Source organism: Medicago truncatula, chromosome 3 (assembly GCF_003473485.1).
Source record: "Medicago truncatula cultivar Jemalong A17 chromosome 3, MtrunA17r5.0-ANR, whole genome shotgun sequence".
NCBI lineage: Eukaryota > Viridiplantae > Streptophyta > Magnoliopsida > Fabales > Fabaceae > Medicago > Medicago truncatula.
Genome location: NC_053044.1, coordinates 51,369,013 through 51,390,470, shown reverse-complemented (window position 1 = coordinate 51,390,470; position 21,458 = coordinate 51,369,013). Strand labels below are relative to the sequence as shown.

General features: G+C 34.2%; 3 protein-coding genes across 4 annotated transcripts; all 3 read left to right on the top strand.

Moving 5' to 3' along the window:
- The first annotated feature begins 6,201 nt into the window (after positions 1 to 6,201).
- Positions 6,202 to 9,841, top strand: LOC11420920 (uncharacterized). Of its 2 annotated transcripts, XM_039831805.1 has the most exons (7): positions 6,202 to 6,392; positions 6,845 to 6,931; positions 7,973 to 8,257; positions 8,412 to 8,573; positions 8,915 to 8,968; positions 9,097 to 9,243; positions 9,327 to 9,841. In XM_039831805.1, exons 1-7 carry the CDS (start codon positions 6,237 to 6,239, stop codon positions 9,708 to 9,710), a joined length of 1,275 nt encoding a protein of 424 aa, XP_039687739.1. In that variant the 5' UTR covers positions 6,202 to 6,236; the 3' UTR covers positions 9,711 to 9,841. The 2 variants fall into 2 exon arrangements, with proteins under 2 accessions (XP_039687739.1, XP_013461833.1); XM_013606379.3 differs by lacking the exons at positions 6,202 to 6,392; positions 6,845 to 6,931 and adding an exon at positions 7,694 to 7,846.
- Positions 9,842 to 11,985: 2,144 nt separating this feature from the next.
- LOC11432329 (pentatricopeptide repeat-containing protein At1g12775, mitochondrial) lies at positions 11,986 to 13,083 on the top strand. The gene has a single exon (XM_024779055.1). It carries the CDS (start codon positions 11,986 to 11,988, stop codon positions 13,081 to 13,083), a length of 1,098 nt encoding a protein of 365 aa, XP_024634823.1.
- Positions 13,084 to 15,621: 2,538 nt separating this feature from the next.
- LOC11420919 (uncharacterized) lies at positions 15,622 to 19,561 on the top strand. Its single transcript, XM_003603063.4, has 7 exons — positions 15,622 to 15,826; positions 15,919 to 16,005; positions 16,355 to 16,633; positions 16,744 to 16,908; positions 17,025 to 17,078; positions 18,215 to 18,361; positions 19,092 to 19,561. Exons 1-7 carry the CDS (start codon positions 15,623 to 15,625, stop codon positions 19,470 to 19,472), a joined length of 1,317 nt encoding a protein of 438 aa, XP_003603111.3. The 5' UTR covers position 15,622; the 3' UTR covers positions 19,473 to 19,561.
- Positions 19,562 to 21,458: the final 1,897 nt, after the last annotated feature.

Here is a 21,458-nt window from a genome sequence, read left to right as displayed (position 1 = left end):
GCACAAAACAAATACTTGGGAATTAGTACCACTTCCTTTTGGAAAACGTGCTATTGGGTCTCGTTGGGTATACAAGATCAAAACTAAGTCTGATGGGTCAGTTGAACGCTACAAAGCTCGTCTTGTTGCTAAGGGATTCGCTCAACAGTATGGTATGGATTATGAAGAAACATTTGCTCCCGTTGCAAAAATGACCACTATCCGCACTCTTATTGCTGTTGCATCTATACGTCAGTGGCATATTTCACAAATGGATGTCAAAAATGCTTTTCTGAACGGTGAGCTTCATGAAGAAGTTTATATGATTCCTCCTCCAGGTGTTTCTCATAATCATGGGGAAGTGTGTAAGTTGAAAAAGGCTCTATATGGTCTTAAACAGGCTCCTCGAGCTTGGTTTGAGAAATTCTCCACTATAATCATATCTCTTGGTTTTAAATCTAGCGAACATGATTCTGCGTTGTTTATCAGGTCCACTAATCATGGTCGCATTATACTTTCCTTGTATGTTGATGACATGATTATTACAGGTGATGATGTTAGTGGAATTGATGAGTTAAAATTACAGTTAGCTAAGCAATTTGAGATGAAAGACTTGGGAACTCTTCGCTATTTCTTGGGGATTGAAGTTGCCTACTCTCCTAGAGGCTACCTTCTCTCTCAATCCAAGTACATCGCCAACATTCTTGAACAAGCTCACCTTTCTGATTCTAGATCAGCGGATACTCCTCTTGAGTTGAATGTAAAATATGCTCTCGGTGATGGTGTTCCTCTACCAGATCCCACTTTGTACCGCACTTTGGTTGGTAGTCTAGTGTATCTTACGATTACTAGGCCTGATATTGCTTATGCTGTTCATGTTATGAGTCAGTTTGTTGTCTGTCCCACTACAATTCATTGGGCAGCTGTTCTTCGTATTCTTCGTTATCTTCGGGGATCTCAATTTCAAAGTCTTCTTTTTCCCTCATCGTCTTCATTGGAGTTGCGTGCCTATTCAGATGCAGATTGGGCTGGTGATCCGACAGATCGTAAGTCCACTACAGGGTTTTGTATATTTCTTGGAGACTCTCTTATTTCTTGGAAGAGTAAGAAACAAGACATTGTCTCTCGCTCCTCCACAGAAGCTGAGTATCGTGCTATGGCATCCACTACTACTGAAATTATTTGGTTACGTTGGCTCTTGTTAGATATGGGCATCTCTCTTTCGGAACCAACTCCGATGCATTGTGATAACAAGAGTGCTATTCAAATTGCTCATAATTCAGTATTCCATGAACGTACCAAGCATATTGAGATTGATTGTCATCTTACTCGTCATCACCTTCAGCATGGAACTGTCACTCTACCATTTATCTCCTCCTCTCTACAGATTGCTGATTTGTTCACAAAGATGCACTCTATTAAACGTTTTCGTTTTTTAGTTGACAAACTCTCGATGCTCCCTGTTGACGCGTCATGAGTTTGAAGGGAAATGTTAGATATAATTATTATTAGTTAGTAGTAAGGGTACTTTAGACAATTCCCATTCTATAGTATATATATGTTGTATAACTATGTACAGGTTAGTTTTTGTTCACAATTGTTAATGAACCCTAGCCTTCTTACGGGTTCTTCTTCTCTGTCAGTGCTCTTTCTCTTCTTCCTCCTAATGCTATGCTGCTAGATTGTCTATGTTAACAATAATAACGTGTCTTTTAGATTATTCACATATTTTTATTGAACTATTTTAATCACTCAATATCTGGTATTCGATCAGTAAAATTCAGAAAAACATTTAGTACGTAGCTGCAATGTTTCTAGTAAAATGATTTTCTTTTTAGGCGGGCACTACATACAATGTGCATAACAAATATTATTTCTCGTCTCTTGATTTGTAATTTGTTTGCTTGATTTAGGATGAGGATGGAAACTGGTGGCTTAGAGTGAAGGATACCATCATGGTAGGTTATTGGCCAGCGGAATTATTGGGTAATTTAAGACACAGTGCAACATTGGTTCAATGGGGAGGACAAGTGTTTAGTTATCAGGTCAAAACTACCCCTCCTCACACAGGAACACAGATGGGTAGTGGAGAAGAAGCAAGTGGTCGATTTGGGTTCGCATGTTACATAAGCAATGTTAGAATTAAGGATTATTCAAAAGCTCTCAAATATCCAGCATATGTAACTACTTATGCTGCAGAACCATATTGTTACAGTGCCCTCAATGAAGCTCCATATGGACAAGATCCTGTATTTTATTTTGGAGGGGAGGGAAGAAATAATTATTGTCCTTGAACCCACATATTAAATACTCACATTTATGTTTTATATATTGGATGCTAGAATGTTTTTGACGAACAATAAAACTAAATGCACTAATATTTCTGGAACTTGCAATTTCACTTGTTTTACATGTTTTTTCTTTTTTTTTTTATCAATTTTTATTTTTTTTTATTAAAATCGGACAAAAAAAAGAGTACAAGTGGTAGTCTAACTAAAACAACAGATGAAGCACCAATAGTACTCTACTATGCAAAAAACGAACAAAGCAAACCACCAAAAACTACCTACCAATACATTTCAAAGAGTTAATGTGCCAGTCAAATAATACAAACATGGATAGCTCACCCCTTTCCCCATATACCGATTCCACGACAAACACTTAATTGATTCCACTCCACCACATCCGCCGCCTTGGAGCACATCGAAGCGAAATTAAGATCATTCTTAGCCTTTAAAATGGACCAAAGCGTAGTGCGCCAAATCAACAACAAGCCTTTCCTGATCTACCGCTTTGGCCACATCGAGCAAGCAACTCCAATAACGGGGAAACGTCCCATGGAGCACCTGAGACAAACCTATCCAAGTAATAACCATGTTCCAAATAGCACCGGCAAAAGTACAAGTAATAAACAAATGGTCTTCCGTCTCACTAAGTACACCATGACATCTCACACAATGAGGTTCTTCAATCCTTCCAAAAACTTGTCTCTTGAACAAATTCCTCCTCGTTAGTAGGCAGCGTAGAAGCATTTTCCAAGAGAAAATAATCACCATCGACGAAGCATAACTCTACCGAAGGAGAGCCAACCTATCACCTCCAAGGAAGGGTGAACAAACTGACTCAAGAAGATATAAATTGATTTTACCCAAGAAACTCCTTTAGCGATCGCCAAGCAAGTCCACTCATCCTCAAAATTTGACAACACCACCTTCGAGAGCCCCTTCATGAAAGTACGCATAGTACATTCCTCCCACTCAAACATAAGACACCTCTATATGAACTTCCAAGATCTATGTTAACCGAATCTATGTTAGACATCTTAACATCTAAGATCCCAAGGGGAAGAACTACTTGTGTCCTACCTTTAGTGCACCAAAGGGTAAAGTTGCATACACCTATAACATTTAGAAAATTGACTAAATATTCAACTATCTGCTTAAAGATAAAAACCCAATGGTAAACCACTACATTTCAAATGTAGTACAAATTAAGGCAAACCTCCAAATATAGGACAACTCACATAGGAAATGCCAATGGTAAACCACTACATTCCAAATAAGTACCCAAAACATGTAGAAGAGTCTCACTCCAAAGTTGGGAACATAATCAGAGAGCCATTCTAGTAAATGAGCCGTTCTAGGAAGGGGGTCCAATCAATTGGTATATTGTGCGCTGCTTCCGTGATGTTTACACCAGAGGGTGTTCTCAAGACTTAAATACCTTTTTAGTTACGTGACAACAACTTTACCATTGCATCAAAGCTGGTATATTCGAAAATAACTGTCAGGGGTATTGGCGAGGTAGTAGCACTAACAATGACGAAACCCTCAACCGATGTTCTAGAAGGGCAACAAATGGTTAATTAGAAGGCAAAAGAGAAGAATCCAATGGCGGGCTCACTGACAAGAAACCATAAACAAAGGTAACAGAGGAGCTTTTCCGTTCAAAATATTTTACAAACACACTAAATCAGTGCTAGAGTGTAGTCTTAGGGTGAAAAAGAGTTAAGGTCGCCAACAGTGCTGAAAACTCTATGTAAGGCTTTCACTATTGATGATACAGTGTAATGAACAAAGGGTAGGAATGTGAAAGAATTTGAAACAATTGGTATGCAAGAACTTGAGGCACTTCCGAACTATAATATATTATAGCTTCTCATGTCCTGACCTCACATCATTAAAATAAGGTGAATTTGATAGTCAACTTGATTGCCTAGACGATTCTATCTTAGACTTGTTCAACGAAGAAGCAGATCATCTCATGGAGGCAATGGCCACTTGGTTTCATTCCCTTGGAATTTTCGGAAAAAAGGTCAATTTTTCAAACTGATCCTACAGAATATACGCGAAGTAATGACCATCAGAAAAATACATGATTCAAACCCTGTAATTTTTCTTCCTCTAGGTTGTTTATGAGTGGTGATGAAGGTGACGTTGAATATTGAAGAAGAGGAAGGAAGAAGATGAAGAAAGGGAAATAAAATAAGTTGTTGTTGGTTCACGGTAAGATAAAGTTGACCTCCATAATCCAATCATTTTTTAAAATGATTAAACATTTTAAATTAAAAAAATTGAATAAGATTGCCATCTACAATATTGGTCCACCTTAATCATTTGTGGTTAAAGTTAACCGTAAGAGATCAAACTAACTGACGAAAACATTTTTGGGTAACCAAAACATAAGTTTGACTAATTATGCGACCAAAAGAAAATCAAAAAATTATTTAAAAGACTAAATGACCAATTTAACCTATTAAAATGACTAATGTTAAATAAGAGTCAGCAAAGTCTTTTGAGCCATAAATATATATATTTTTGGACAAAGCTATAAATCTATCTTAAAAGTTGTGATGTAGAATGAACATTTTCTTAAGGACATGAGAGAGTATTTGACAATGAATATAATGTCATTAATAACACTATTTTTTTTAAAGGAAGTCAAATACATTAATAGACCTCGTTAAGATTGCCCTTTTTCTATAAACTTTTGTCAAAAAAAAAAGAAAATCTTTTACTATAAACTTTGGTTCTATTCATTCATTTTGAATGTCTATCAGATTTAACCTGTCTTGCTAACTTATGTCTTGAAATTATACCTAAAAAATAAAAAATTTGCATTGAAAAAAATATTTGTACTTTTAAAAATTTGAATTCATGATTTTTTTAAGACAAAATTGTTATATGTAGATTCTTAAGATGTGTCCTATTCGAATACATGAATTTTAATTATAGAAAAATGCTAAGGAGACTAATATATTAAAACAAAATTGAAATTTGTGTAGTCAAACTCTTAGAAGTGTAAATAATACTCTTTTTAATATAAAATATGCTACTTTTGTTTTTCTTAACTAGTACTATGAAGGCACTAGTTAACATGACCCTTAATTATCAACATTTTTTACTCATTCTCTTTTTCTTGTCCCATATAATATAACATCATTTATAAATTTCCACACATTAATGATTTTTTTTTACATTTTGTCTATCCAATGCAATATTACATACACCTTCTATCATGCTAACCAATGTCCCTAGGACACTAGTTAAAGAAGTTACAAAAAATAAGGTTTAAGTAGAAACCTTATTACACCTATTTATGAATTTTGGCTTTTTAATACCCATATAACTTTGTTAGTAAGTATTTTACATAATTTAAATAGTATAAAATTCTCCTTTAATATATATATATATAGGTAAAAAAAAAAATTAAATTTTGATGCCCAAAAATTATGATGCCCTGGGCTACCGCCCCCTCGGCCCATGCTCCGGGCCACCCATGGTTAAAGAAGTCACAAAAAATAAGGTTTAAGTAGAAACAACACTTTTTACCCTTTTGAAGAATTGATTACATAAGTTCCAACACAATACTACTCCCTCCATTGCCAATTATAAGCAAATTTAATTTTTTAGGTTTATTCAATTAATGATGTATGTAGTCCATAATATGAACCACATATATCATAATTGAATGAACCTAAAACATCAAATTTATTTATAACTAGAAACGGAAGGAGTATTTTTTTTTTGAAGGGTACTATATTTATTTCCTTAGTCAATGATTTGAGGTATTCGTTAGCATTTTCCATAAAATAAAATTGAAAACAGACATTTTCACTATAAATAATAAATCCTTTTGTCAAAAGGAAATAAATAACATTAATAACGGCCATGAATATAGTCCCTTTTTCCGCGCAAACATCTTATATAATATTTGTGCTATTTATCTTGAATGTGTACAAGTTTATTGAATGCGAAATGGGGAGATACAAGGCTGGAATGTTGTTGCTTTGGGTGTTCTTTGCTTTGTGTACACTAGAATTCAAAGTTGAAGCAAAAGCATCCTCACCTTTAGAAAGAGAAATAGAAGCCAAATTGAAGCTCTTAAACAAGCCTGCAGTGAAATCCATCAGGGTATGCAATTTCATAAATCCCCCATCCTAAATATAACTTTATGAATATTATTTTAGAAGATCTTTTTCTTTCTTGGCATATTGCAGTGCTCTAAAAAAGTTGGCTTTCTCTTTTTTTCTTTTCCATTGCATTACATACAAAGGGGAAAATGATTGTCTCCTCTTTGTTTTTTAAAGATTTTTTGGGAGGATTGATTGACTACTACTTATTACTATGGGTGGTGTAGTACCACTTATGCTTAATTCAATCTAATATCAATTAATCTTGCACTTCTTTTGTTTAAGAGTAATGTTGGGGCTTGTGGTTTTTCAATTTAGATTAGTGATGACAACTTAATTAGTAGGGATGACTAATATTTTGCTGCTTTTTCTTTCCTTCAAAAACTAAAAAAAATGATTTTTAATTATTGCGTTAGAATGAATATAATCTGATATTGTACTTTTTGTTTTCAGAGCAAAGATGGAGACATTATTGATTGTGTTAACATCTATAAACAACTTGCTTTAGATCATCCTGCTTTAAAAAATCACATTATTCAGGTGCGTTATTAATTACTACTATGAGGTATATTTCATGGGAAAATTCTATGGTGAAGTCATGAAAATGATTTTTCTGGTGAAGTTAAATGACCAATCATTGAACATTTGTGTATTTAATCCATGTTATATCGATTATATGGTGTATTGCACCTTTGTCCCTAAGACGTGTCATTATTCCTTTACTTATTGCAATTGTGTCCCTCATTAAATCAAAATTAAACATAGATTCTCATTTGTGCACTAAGATTGAAATTCCCCTTAATATTTTGTATAATGACTGATTTGTAATAAAGTAAAGCTTAGTTTTAGAGTGGTCCACTAACAGGACACTAACTGATATGACATCGGCAGTTATACTATTAGCTAAACAAAATAATTTTTTTTCAAAAAAGTCAATTTTCTGACTTCACCGTAAAAGCCCCTATTTTATGTTGCAATTATTTGAGAGCATTTGTAAATTAAACAAATTGATTCACAAATCAAATGGTATATATCTTTTTTAGAAAACCAAATTGTATTTTTTGTAAACGAGAAATACCAACGAGTGTCATCGAAACACTTTTTAAGGGATTTGATTGGTAAATTTTTATGAAAATTTGTGTATTTAATGTATTGAAAATTAAAATATTTAACTTTTTAAGATTTTTTTTAAATTAAAATTCTGAAAGAGTGTCCGAATTGAAGACATTCGTTAGCAAGATTCTTTGTAATAAATAAATGTCTAGTTAGAGTTTAAAAATCAAGGATTAAAACATAATAAAATATTCATTACATTGGGAGAAATGGAGGTTTGAGTCTCCTCCACAAATGTCAAAGAAGCAATCATGTATTTGGAGCCTATCATCTACCAGGCAAATACTCCATCCGATCAACTAATATAAACATAAAAACATGAAGGTTGACCTCACCTATTTGGTATGAGACTTGATTTATATTCAACTTTTGAGTAGAAATTCAATTGAGAAACTCTGAAATTCATATTTTGATTTATTATCAATATTATATATTCTCATATCCTTTTTTAACTAACAAACTCTGCAGAGGATACCCGATTTTCTTCTTGAATCACAAAGTTCAAGCATGGGAGTTACTTCAAACACGAGCTCTGATGTGTTTCAAACATGGACGAAAAGTGGAAGTTGTCCAGAAGAAACTGTTCCTATACGAAGAATTCGAAAAGAGGACTTGCTCAGAGCTGTTTCACTTGACCGCTTCGGACAAAAACCTTTAGAACTATTTGTGAATACAACATACAACACAAACCTAAATTTTCACAACCGTGTCCGTGATCCAACCGGTGGTTTTGTTAATCTGAAAAATCGCTCGGTACATATCATAACTTATATTAGTATTCCTCCTCTGTTTATACATATGCATGTGCCACACAAGTGATCTCATTTTGATTTTTTAGCCAATTTATTGGAGTATAAATGAATGTAATATGACTAACATGCAATAAGAGAGTGGTGTGATCATGCAGGATGCTCATCTTGTGACATACGGATATAATTATATAGGCGCACAAGCAAATATCAACGTTTGGAATCCAAAGGTTGACAAACCAGAAGATTTCACTACCGCTCAAATGTGGCTTAAGGCTGATAATGGAAATAATTTCGAAAGCATTGAAGCAGGCTGGACGGTTAGTTTTCACGCTACTTCAAAGTCCAGTTACCATACATACATACATACATAATTTTTTTCTAGTTGTTTCATAGTTATATAATCCCATTTAACTCAACTATAAGCAAATGTTAGCTGATTTATCCATATTTAATGTTATTATTCCAAAATACCCATAAATTAATTCTTAAATGCAATGAGGAGACGATTGTTATATTATGGGTGTGGATTAGTAAATTATTTCTTATTTTACACGAAATATATAAAGAAAACTAAATACACTTAACTATGAGAAAGTAGATATTTTGCTTATAGTTGAGTCCATGCATGTATGGCTAATGCGCTCTAAATATGGTTTAGGTTAATCCAAAGTTGTATGGTGACCACAACACCCGCTTGTTCACCTATTGGACTGTAAGTTATTTATTTATTGAAATTTTTTCCCTTTTGTTGGTCTTTTCAAATCTTATAGTTATTTTATAACCACAAACCCTAAGAGAAATAAACATTGATTTTTGGTTTCTTGATTGTGGTGCATGCAGAAAGATACATACAAGTCAACAGGCTGCTTTGATCTTACATGTCATGGTTTTGTGCAAACAAACAAGGGTATAGCCCTTGGTGCTACCCTAGGACCTGTTTCATCCCCTCATCAACAACAATATGAAATCAATGTTGGAATATTTCAGGTAATAATTACAAAGTAGAAGCGCTAATTGTAGTACAAAATGATTGTTATTTTAATTTCTCTTAATATGTTGGCTTGATTTAGGATAATGCCCAAAACTGGTGGTTTAAAGTGAAGAATAACATCCCTGTAGGTTATTGGCCAGCAGAGTTATTAGGTAATTTAAGACACAGTGCAACATTGATTCAATGGGGTGGACAAGTGTTTAGTTATGAGGTCAAAACAAAACCTCCTCACACAGGAACACAGATGGGTAGTGGAGATGCAGCAAGTGGTCGATTTGGGGCCGCATGTTACATGGGTAGTGTGAGAATTAAAGATTATTCACAAGCTCTTAAGTATCCATCATTTGTAAGTACACATGCTGCAGAACCATATTGTTACAGTGCCCTCAATGACGCTCCATATGGAAAAGATCCTGTATTCTACTTTGGAGGAGCTGGAAGAAACCCTCCTTTATGTGCTTGAAATCAGATATTGATTAACTATATAATATATAATGTGTTTGATGAACAATAAATATGTTTCTTGCAAGTTTACTTTCTTGTTGTTTCTTATCAAATCATTCAATTCATCATATTTTTTCTTTTACTTTCTTATTGTTTTCGTTTTCTTCTCCCAGCTTTTGTCTTTCTCCTTGGCACATATCTTATAAGCTGCGAGACTGTATTGTCAATAGTTAAATGACATATAAGAGAGATGCCAATTTAATATACATCTCCCTTTACGAAGATATTGTTACAAATTTAATCTCTATTATGAGCATATAAAAACATTTTATTTTAACTTTGATGTTGTTTACATAACAAAACATTCTAAGCTAAGCATTACTCGAATTTGGCCTAACTACAAATGAATTAAGGGTGAGCTGAATCAAGGATAGCCAAATCAGATGAATAGGGAAAGTCATTTTAATGTTGAAAATGGGATTTCAGCTTAAAACAAGCACCAAATTCCTATTTCAAGGAGGCCACAATCAGAGAGAGTAAAGAAGCTTAATCTGCAAACACTTTGGTCAGAACTTTCGGCTATTTGGAGGGGCCTTCAATTGGTTTGGAATTTTGGATAGCGATTTATCATCGTTGAATCTAACTCCCAGTCAGCTTTGGATCAGGTTGTTGATACTAAGGAGAATGATTTGTATCCCCATGCAAACTTACTTTCCTTTATTAGGAAGCTCTCTTCTCTTCCTTGGATAGTCTCTTTACTCATACCTTGAGAGAAGGTAACAAATGTGTTGATTGGTTGGCTAAATTTAATGTTACTAATGTTGATTATTTGAAAATGTGGGTGTCTCCTCCCGCACCGATAAAATTTATTCTGTAGACATCTCTGGGGTGTTTAGTCAAATGATTTCTTAGTCTGTTTTTCTTGTCTTTTATTTTTCTTTTAATAAACTAAAAAACTTTGTCCGAAAATGTGGGAATGCAAGCCTAGGAGATGCACTTTTGTTGGTGGATTAATTAGTTTATATGCATTTGAAACATTACTTCCACCAAGAAAGATGCATTTTTTTCAGTTTTTGCATCAAGTTTTTTCCTTTTCTCATATTGTATATGTGAGAGCATAAGCAATGCAAAAAAGGAGTCTAGAGTAGTCTACCACATGTTTTCTTGAGCTACAAGCCTTTTTGGTGGCCCTGTATTGAAGTACACAAATCAAGTTTCTCTTCAAAACAGAAACACTTCAATTTACAACTTCCGACCAAAATATAATTGGAACTAGTCCTTTGACCGGCAAACTTATTACCACGTTGAGAATCAATCTGCTTTTCCGCTCTGTTATGTACATATTTTATTAATCACTTAAACCAAATGCCGAAATAACAAAATACAAAAATATATTTTATTAGCCACTATTATTTTGGGTTATGATTAAGCTTTGGTATTATTTTGGGTTCCATTGGTGTAATTCAGATTAAATACATTGAAAGCAGGAAAGTGGATTGATCCACCAATTAGAGTAAACAATATTTTTCTTTTTCTAGTCACTACTTACCCATTAAAAAGAATGTAATTGTGTTCCAACCATTCTTCCCTTTACATACCTACTCAGTTGGCACTGAAACACAATACACAACATTGTTAGTGCATATCTTGAATTACACATCTTTTCCATACTTTCACCCGAGTTTATAATCTGTCTTCAAGTAATCTCCATCTGAAATTATTTTAGATGGTACTGTAGTTTTCCAGATCCTCTGCTTCGCTGAGATGAATTCATCGTCATAACCATTGCGAGTTTGAGAATTTATATGCTCTTGATAACAGTCATTGACCAAAAAACTGTTGCTATTATTATGCTTTCATTCTCTGTTTGTAAATGTACGCCTTCAAGTTTCTGCATCAGAATTTTTAACTTGCTATGCTCCTCGATGTTTAAAGATCTCATCCGATGCCAGTTCCAACTTCCAATCATCAATTCCACCTACTGCCATAATTTTCTGGTCTATGAGTATATATATATGAGCATCTGAGTGTCGGCAGTCACATGGTAGCTAGGCTAAAAATAAAGATTGGCATAAAATAAAGAATTGTATCAATGCTGGTAAATATTAACCACACCCCCATTCTTTTTTAATTAACGAACTCATTCATTCAGTCAAAATTGAACCAAATCGTCATTATCTGTACCCATGTGGTTACTGGCTTGCTGGATCGAATGAGTAAAGTAATCCTAATTCGGCTGCGGATCGACGAAGAAGAATTCTCCCACTTCGCAACACAACACAATTATGTTGTCAATGCTAAGAAGAAGACGTGTTTCTATTTCTACTATTATTCCCAGCAACAACAAGTTTTTTCATCCTCCTCCTGCTCCTTATGTTTCTTTGAAATCATACCCCGACGACAAGAAGATGAAGAAGAAGATGAAGCCGCTACACACTCCTCGTTTCCGTGAAGGTGACGATGGTATCATGGCTTCAGTGAAAGCTGTTAATTTAGCTACTAATCGTTTTAATAGCATGCTAGGTTACTATCCCATATCCGATTTCAACTCCCTATTTTATTCTCTCCCGGACATCCATCAACACAGAACCATTCTTAAACTTGCTAAAAAATTTGAATCTCAACCCCCTGACAGTCATTATGTTGTACCAGATATTGATACTTGCTTAATTCTCTTCACATGTCATGCTAGATCAGGTAACTTCTCTTCGGCTTTCTTTCTTTTCCGTGAAATCATCGAAACTGACCATCGTCCCTCTACTTCCATTTTGAATGATCTTTTCCGATCTCTTTGTATCCGAGGCCACATTTACAATTACATAACATTAAAGAGCGGTTTTCAGTTGAACGATATTACCTATTATCTTCTAGTCAATGGCTTATGTCGTATTGGAGAAGCTCAAAGAGCCATACACTTGTTCAGACAGGTTAAGATCAACATTAACTGCAATACTATTGCTCTCACAGACTTCTATAACTCAATCATACTCACCCTCTGCAAAGATAGACTAGTAAATCAAGCCTATGACTTCTATTCTGAAATGATTGTTAAGAACATACCCCGTTGTTGTCTCACATATCATTATCTAATCAATGGCTATTGCATCATCGGTGAATTTAAACAAGCGATTGCCTTGCTTAGAGAATTGGATGCATCACCAAACAAAATATTTCCATCTGCTATTGTTGTCCCTACTTTAGTTACTGAAGGAGAGGTTAAAGATGCTAAAACTGTAGTGGCTGTGATGGTAAAATGCGGTGTCAAACCTAATGTTGCCAGTTATCACTCAGTGATTGATCAACTATACAGAGGTGATGGAAAAGTTAATAAGATTGCACAAATGCTCCCAACTTTGCTACTTGACAGACCTTCCCTCCAGTGGCGGAGCTAGAAATTTTGCAGAGTCTGGGCAAAATATTTTCAGAATATATATTAAACAATTTTAAAATAATAGCAAAATTGTGAATTGGTGCAGTGGTATGTTTTGTTGAAACTAACATGGAGTGTTACCACAGATCGAACCCACGCCTTAGCGGGGTCAGGTAGCGCGCCTAACCACTGCAACACAATGTAACAGGTGTAGTTATGGTGCATAAGGAAATCCTTATGCACCCTGCATAAATCAAGAAATGATTTTGCAGTACAACTCACAGAAACCATTTCCACAGCAAAATGGTTTTGGCATAATTTTATGCAGGGTGCTGGAAATCCTTATGCAGAGTGCTGGAAACCATTAAGTACATCTAATGGTATTGAAGTACAACTCACAGAAACCATTTCTGGATTTATGCAGGGTGCATAAGGAATATTTCCTTATGCACCATAACCGCGCCCCAATGCAACATGTTGTGAATTCGGTACTAAATCACACCAATGAATAACAAAGATGTGTGGAGTAAAGGAAGTGGTAATCAATGGATAAAGTGTCTCCAAGCAACAACAAAAACAGACCTAGATCTAAGTGTAGAGCAACACCACAAGCATGAACAAACACACCAAGATTGTTGACCCAGTTCGATCCAATATGACCTAATCTAGGGGAGAGAGCAGCCCTTCAATCTACTATGATGAAAGTGCTACAAAAGAGTTACAAGAAATTAGCTTAAAAGTTTACACAAAGAGCAAAACCTAATTTATACCCATTTTGTGTCATCCACACTCTCAATAATGAATCCTACGAGAAAACACAAAAGGAAGCTTTTTGATCCTTCCAATGGTGAAATCTCACTACCCAAGGTGTTTACAATGTTTCCCAACCCAAGAGATTCTCACTACAAAGACACTCAATCCTAAAGTTACCTCCTTTGTAATCCAAGTTTCTCTCTCTTCAAGCTCTCCTTCAAAATCTGCACAAGAACACTTATATAGCACTCTTCAGTTGTCAAAATCGTGTCACGTTTGTCCAAATCGTGACACGATTGATGCGTACAACCCAAGGTACGACCAACCTTATCCTGAAAAACGTACCCAGCAAGTTTGAAAATCGTGTCACGTTTTCCCAAAAATGTGACACGATTGAGCACCCTGCAAACCATGCTCACTGCCTGGACATCGTGACACGTTGATGAAATTTTGTCACGATTTCTCTGTTCTTATTTCCAGGCACGTTGATGAAATTTTGTCACGATTTCTCTGTTTTTTCAAACCACAAATTTGAAGCCAATAAACAACATAACATATGATATGTTATGGATAATATGATAATTATAGGTACGTTGAGGACTGTTGTGGCACCTATGGGTCTCCTACGAGATCTGGGACAGAGCCCGGGCGTGTGCCCAAGCTAGCTGGGTGGTAAAACCGCCCCTGCTTCCCTCACAGAACCACATTACTCTGCTACATCTTGCTGAACAACTCCCTACGATATGGAGGGAAATAAGGATGTAACAAAGGAACTTGATTGTTCGTTCGTGGGTTGATTGCTAGAGGTCTATTATCAGATTATATGCTTATTGGTTTGCTAATCAAAGAACTATGATTTTGCTTTTAGTTTAACTTCTATTAGATCGTATGCTTTTTAGTTTGCTAGTAAAGGCAATATGTCTCTCAAACAGATGCCTATCTTGTTTTATGCTTTTTTGTTAAGCTTGATTATGACTATGACTGTCTTGGCTTGTTTTTTTTCTCTTTACTTTTTTTCGGTCACTAATGAATCGAGAGTGATTATTGATGGGAAAAGTACCAAAAAGTATCTAGTATGAACCGCTTGCTTGTTAAGGTGCACTAGTTTATGACACATTTACAACTACTATCAACCTGATGCCGTAACAGAACACTTCCCTCTATCTTGCCAGTGGAACAAGTTCCTTATGAGTAATGAGGGGTGGATGCATCAATTCTTTCTCCACCAATTTTCCCTTTAGAGACGTTCTTTGGTGAATGCTGTATATTGCTCTTGTTTTGAGCTTGCTGTTTGAGAACGTGATTTTATTTTTGAATTAGAACTCTAATTAATATTAAAACCATTTTTTTTTTCTCTCTTTCACATATATAATTTTTCTTAATATGTTGGAAATGAAAAAGAAAAAAAAAACGGTTATTATGGGAGTAAAGACTTAGCAACACTTTTTTGTAAAAAAGAAAAAATTGGTTTAATTGCACTTTTAACCCCTATCTTTTCAAAAGTTGCGATTTTAGCCCCTTAACTAATTAAAATACAAAACAGCCCCCTATGTATTGGATCTTTGACAGTTTTGGCCCCAAAGTGGAAAGATAGGGGGCCAAAAGTGGAAAGATAAGGGTCAAAAGTGGTCTTGGGAGCCAAAGATTCAATACATAGGAGGTTGTTTTGTATTTTAATTAGTTAAGGGGCCAAAATCACAACTTTTAGAAAAATAGGAGGCCAAAAATGCAATTAAGCCAAAAAAATAAATGACATTAATACAGTCCTTTTTCCGCGCAAACATTTTGTATAAATATTTGTGCTATTTATGTTGAATGTCAACAAGTCAATTGAAGGAGAAAAGAAGAGATCAAGATATCAACAAGTTGGAATGGGGAAATACAAGGTTCCAATATTGTTGCTTTGTGTGTTCTTTAACTTGCACCATAATGCAAGAACATATTCACCTTTAGAAAGAGAAATCGAAGCCAAATTGAAGCTCTTAAACAAGCCTGCAGTGAAATCAATCAGGGTATGCAATTTCATAACTCCTCCATCCCAATTATAATTACTTAAGTATTTTATATCAGTGTTTGATACAAAATTTGTGATTATTTATTGCAGAGTCAAGATGGAGATATTATTGACTGCGTCAACATCTACGAACAACCGGCTTTTGATCATCCTGCCTTAAAAAATCATAGTATTCAGGTGCATAATTAATTAAACTAGTAGATGGACTCCATGTTAATGTTAGATGTGCATATAATACAGACCTCTCAATTAGTGGCAGTGATTAATTTGGTCCAAGGACCAAATTTTAAACGATTAACAATTGCAGGGTTAAAATGCCAAGATTAACAATTACAGGGACGAATTTTTAAATGCCGCCTAATTGCAAGGGTTAAACACATCAATAAGCCATTAAACTAGTAGATGGACTCCATGTTAATGTTAGATGTGCATATAATACAGACCTCTCAAAAAATGGTTAATCTTACATGTGCGTAGTTAAAATTAAACTATTAGATGGATTCCATGTTAATTATTTTATGTGCAGAGGGTGCCCAATTTTCTTCTTGAATCACAAATCTCAAGGACAGGAGATGGTTTCAACGTCAGCTCAGATGTTTACCAGACATGGCAGAAAAGTGGAAGTTGTCCAGAAGAAACTGTCCCTATTCGAAGAATTCGGAAAGAAGACTTGTTGAGAGCTGTTTCACTTGCTCGCTTCGGACAAAAACCTCCTGAAGTATTTGTGAATTCAATAAACCCCACAAACCTTAATTTCTCCAATCTAAACGCCAATGATGGTGTAGTTGATCTGAAAAATCGCTCGGTACATATCATAAGCAATATTAGTTATATATATGTGTGTATTTGTGTGTGTGAGAGTGAGATTAATATTGTATTATATATAAATGGATATATGGGGGTGTGATCGTGCAGGATGCACTTCTTGTGGCATATGCATTCCAATTTATAGGGGCACAAGCGAATATTAATGTGTGGAATCCAAAAGTTGAAAAACCAGAAGATTTTACTACTGCTCAAATATGGCTTAAGGCTGCCAATGGTCCTGATAATTTTGAAAGCATCGAAGCAGGCTGGACGGTTAGTTAGACACTTGATTGTTCTAGTTTTTTTCTTAGTTATATACATGATTAATGCTAAGTTTGTTCATCTATCGGAGTTCATATTCTTAATGCTCTGTATATGTTATGGTTCAGGTTAATCCAAAGTTGTATGGTGACCATAATACCCGTTTCTTCGTCTATTGGACTGTAAGTTCTCATTTATTGAAAGATTTGTCTTTTTTGTTTGGTCTTTTCAAACTTATAATTTTTATTTTATTTTTTATGAGCAATGTGAGTTATTAACTTAAGCGGTACTTAAACCCAATACAATAAGTCAGATTAAATACATAGAAAGCAAGAAAGTGGATTAATCCACCAATTAGAGTAAACAATATTCCTACTTTTTTCTTTCTCTATTAAGGAATCAAGAGTCAAGACCATGGCATCAGCTTAATTCTATCAACCATTTCCGTGATCTTCACTACTTTCCCATTATAATGTCATTGCTTTCCAACCAAATGCACCACGCCGGAGATAGTCAAATTAGATGAGACACTTTCCTAACATTCTTCCCTTTACATACCTCATTAAAAAGTAGAAAATTATCAATCAATTTGTCTCCCTACTTCGTTGTGTTCCCATCCAAGTACTGAGCAGCTTGCAGTAAATGATTGGCAGTTACGATTTTTCTAAAACACAATACACAACATTGTTGGTGCATATCTTGAATTATTTTCCATAATTTCAGCCGAGTTGATAATTTGTCTTGAAGTAATCTTCATCCGAACATTATTATTTTAGATGGTACTGTAGTTTTCCACATCCTCTGCTTCGCCGAGATGAATTCATCTTCGTAACTATTGCGAGTTTAGAATTTATCTGCTCCTGATAACAGCCTTTGACCGAAAAACTGTTGGTACTATTATTTTGCTTTCATTCAAAACCAACTTCCTTCTCTGCTTATAAATGCACGTCTTGAAGTTTCTGCATCAGAATTATTAACATTCTATGCCATAATATTCTGGTCTACGTGTATATATTTATCGTAAGCTATGATTCATAATGTGCAGTGAACTCGTGACAGATAGCTTGCTTTCCCAGCCATATATCTTCCCAAAAGAGAATGCTTTCGCCATTTCCTATAATCCTTCTAACACTGTTTGCTAACCAATTTTGTATCGAAAAACACACTTTTAAAATTGATCACAATAGTTTCAATACATTTTTACTATATTTTCTTTCTTAACAAATATCTTAGGGGCACTTGGTAACATTATTTTTTTTATTTCCGCAAGTCTAAGGAGAAATAAGCATTGATTTTTTGTTTCTTGATTATGATGCAGAAAGATACATACAAGTCAACAGGATGTTTTGATCTTACTTGCAAGGGTTTTGTGCAAACAAACAAGGATATAGCGCTTGGTGCTACCCTAGGACCTGTTTCAGTCCCTTCTCACCAACAATATGAAATCAACGTTGGAATATTTCGGGTAATGATAACATGCATGTGTGTTCTTATTCACATATTTCAATTGACAATCTTAATCACTCATAGTTACATTTGGTCAAGGAAAATGTAGTTTTTAAATGAAAGGGTCGGGTATTTATTCCAAATTAAAAATATGAAGGGTGTTAACTTAGGCCTTCTAAAAAATAGGCGGGTGAAAATTTGCAAATCATTTATTTATTTATAAAGAAGGGATAAAATTACACTAATATAATACTTGACTTGTATTACACAGCTCTTTTTTTTTTTTTTAGAATATATATTTTATTAAATTGACTCTTGAATTGAAAGTTTATAGATCTTCTTCTCTATAAACTTTTAGTAAATATGGAATTGTTTGATATGTCGTTAAGAAGTATTAAGATTAACATTGTTTTGATAAAAGCACCCAAGAAATTAATCTCAATGCTCATCAATGACATATAAAATAATTTCTTATGAACTTAAATTTGTATACAGATGGTCTATACTCCAACAATCCATTTTGTAAAATATGTACCCTATAAAAAAGTTTTTGTGCTGCATAACATATCAAAATATTTCCTCAAAAAAAAAATCAAAATATTGTATTAACAAGTACCTACTTATCAGATTTATGTATGTTACCTTTATAGTTACATTAATTTCTACAAATAAGAGTTTGTCGTTTCACTGATGTTCAAAATACTAGTATATGTCAATTTGATTTTTGTTAATTTATGGACATCATTTAGGATAATTCTGGAAACTGGTGGCTTAAAGTGAAGAATAACATTCCTGTAGGTTATTGGCCAAAAGAGTTAGTGAGTAACCTACAAAGTTCTGCATCATTGGTTCAATGGGGTGGACAAGTGTTTAGTTATGAGGTCAAAAAAACTCCTCACACTGGAACACAAATGGGTAGTGGAGAAGAAGCATATAATAAATTTGGGGTTGCATGTTACATGGGTGGTGTGAGAATCAAAGATAATTCGCAAGCACTTAAGTACCCATCATTTGTAAGTACACATGCTATAGAACCATATTGTTACAGTGCCTTCAATGATGCTCCATATGGAAAAGATCCTGTATTCTATTTTGGAGGTGCTGGACGAAGGCCTCCTCATTGTCCTTGAACCCATATATGTATTGTGGATGTGGTTGATTTCTATATTGGACGCTAAAATGTGTTTGATGATTAATAAAGATACATATTATGTTTCTCCATCTTACAATTTCACTTCATCTTTTCCTTCACTACTAGAAATTTGCAGATTTCCTGCGGATTTTTTTTTTTTAAGAATTTAGGTGTCTAGATAAAACCTTGTGGGTTACTCTTTCGTGAGGATTTTTGGATCCGCATGAAACTTTCCTTCAGAATTTGCCTGAGCACATACCTAAACAATCCGCATGAAACATTGCATCAACAAAATTTGCAGAAAATCCCTATAAATATCTAAGTTAATTTCGCAAGAAACATACATGCCGCAGATAACTCCCGAAGAAACCTTATAGTTATCTTGTAAAGATCTTGGTAAATTCTTGGGAAATGTAATATCTTACAGATAAATCCGCAGGTAAGTTTCTAGTTAAATAATATTATAAAGCCATAGGAAAACGTTATTGATCTGCCGACCTCTTAACTTATTTCTTTTATTTAATTTGGTCTCATAAATCTTAGTTTTCTCAAACACGTCCCTAACTTATTTCTTTTATTCAATTTGATCTAATTTTAATAATTTTAATCCCCTAAAAATAAAGATTGTTGGATTACGGAGGTTTATCAGATTTTATAGTGTATTACCAACACCGAATTTATTTACTTTCCTCTTCTTCTTCCATCATCTTCATCTCCATCTTCATAAAATAAAATTAAAAAAAACCCATATTCAATTCAACACCTAACTTTTTTCTCCTATCTTCATCTTCTTCCTTTCACCTCTTCTTCATCTTCATCAACAACTTCCTATTTCATCAAACAAATTCAGAAAAAATTTAGAAAATGAAATAAAAAATGTCAAAATAAAAAATCCTTGAGATATCCCAATTCCTTCTTCACGTGTGATATGTACCCCGTATATCTCTTTCATTCCATTTTTGAATCTAATCAAAATCCTTGAGATATCCCAATTTTCCCTTTCTCAAATAGTAAGAAAAAGAAGCAATCTTTCACCCACATCATGGTTATCACCTACTCTTGTTCTTTTTCCTCTAATTTCCTCTTCTTCTTCCTTCGTAATGCTTCGTAATGAGCCTCAATGAAAGTTCAGGTTTTCCAATTCTACAAAACGAGGAAATCACAGAGCTACAAACAAAATCATCAAAAGGGTAATCCTTTCTATACTCATTCATCAATTCAACAACCTCAATAGCCTTACCCACATGACCCACATTGCAAAATCTATGAATCACGCAACAAAAACAGATTTGGAGATGAAAACATTTCGACTTACCACACAATGTTGTAGAGTAGAGATAATCCTTTCTGGGTTTTGGCACGTAGAGGCAGCATAAACCATGAATGAGCATGTCCCACGCGCGAAATGGGGTGTGTGGATTTTGCATCATGAATTTTTCTGCTTGGTTGTGTGAATTGAATCGCCAAACATTGTTTCAAATTTGGAAAATTCGAAGGAATTGGATCAGTTAAGGAAAGTTCATGAAGATGTTCTCTCTAAAATCAACAAGCTTCACAAAAAGCTTCAAACCAGTTACTCACTTTCTCTCTCTTCATTCTCTCTTATTCATCGTTTTTGGTGCTGCTTATATGATTCATCATTGTAATTGTAATTGTAATGAACTTGGATAATTAGTTATTTTTAATGAATAGGTTGAATTTTTTTTATTTTGGGAAATAATCTTTGATGTTAAGGGTTTGATTATGTTGTATTTGTTGAAGTTGAAATGATAGATTTTTTAAAGAAAAAAAAAGTTAAAGATTGATGAAGGTTGTACGAAGATGGAGATGAAGGTTATAGATGCATTTATTATTATTTTTCTTAAATATACTCCTACTTAATGTAGTATTACTAACTTGTATTGAAATAAAAAAATCGAATTAAATACACATACAAACTAATGATAATTTAGTCAAATTCATACACAAACTAAACATATTAATT

What these genes read in the sequence shown, in the direction of transcription:
- LOC11432329 (XM_024779055.1), top strand. Translation starts at nt 11,986, where the DNA reads ATGCTAAGAAGAAGACGTGTTTCTATTTCTACTATTATTCCCAGCAAC.
- LOC11420920 (XM_039831805.1), top strand. Translation starts at nt 6,237, where the DNA reads ATGGGGAGATACAAGGCTGGAATGTTGTTGCTTTGGGTGTTCTTTGCT. An exon ending in TAAAAAATCACATTATTCAG is followed by an intron (nt 6,932 to 7,972) that starts GTGCGTTATTAA and finishes CAAACTCTGCAG; the next exon opens with AGGATACCCGATTTTCTTCT. An exon ending in TCAATGTTGGAATATTTCAG is followed by an intron (nt 9,244 to 9,326) that starts GTAATAATTACA and finishes GGCTTGATTTAG; the next exon opens with GATAATGCCCAAAACTGGTG.
- LOC11420919 (XM_003603063.4), top strand. Translation starts at nt 15,623, where the DNA reads ATGTTGAATGTCAACAAGTCAATTGAAGGAGAAAAGAAGAGATCAAGA. An exon ending in GTTTCTTCGTCTATTGGACT is followed by an intron (nt 17,079 to 18,214) that starts GTAAGTTCTCAT and finishes ATTATGATGCAG; the next exon opens with AAAGATACATACAAGTCAAC. An exon ending in TCAACGTTGGAATATTTCGG is followed by an intron (nt 18,362 to 19,091) that starts GTAATGATAACA and finishes GACATCATTTAG; the next exon opens with GATAATTCTGGAAACTGGTG.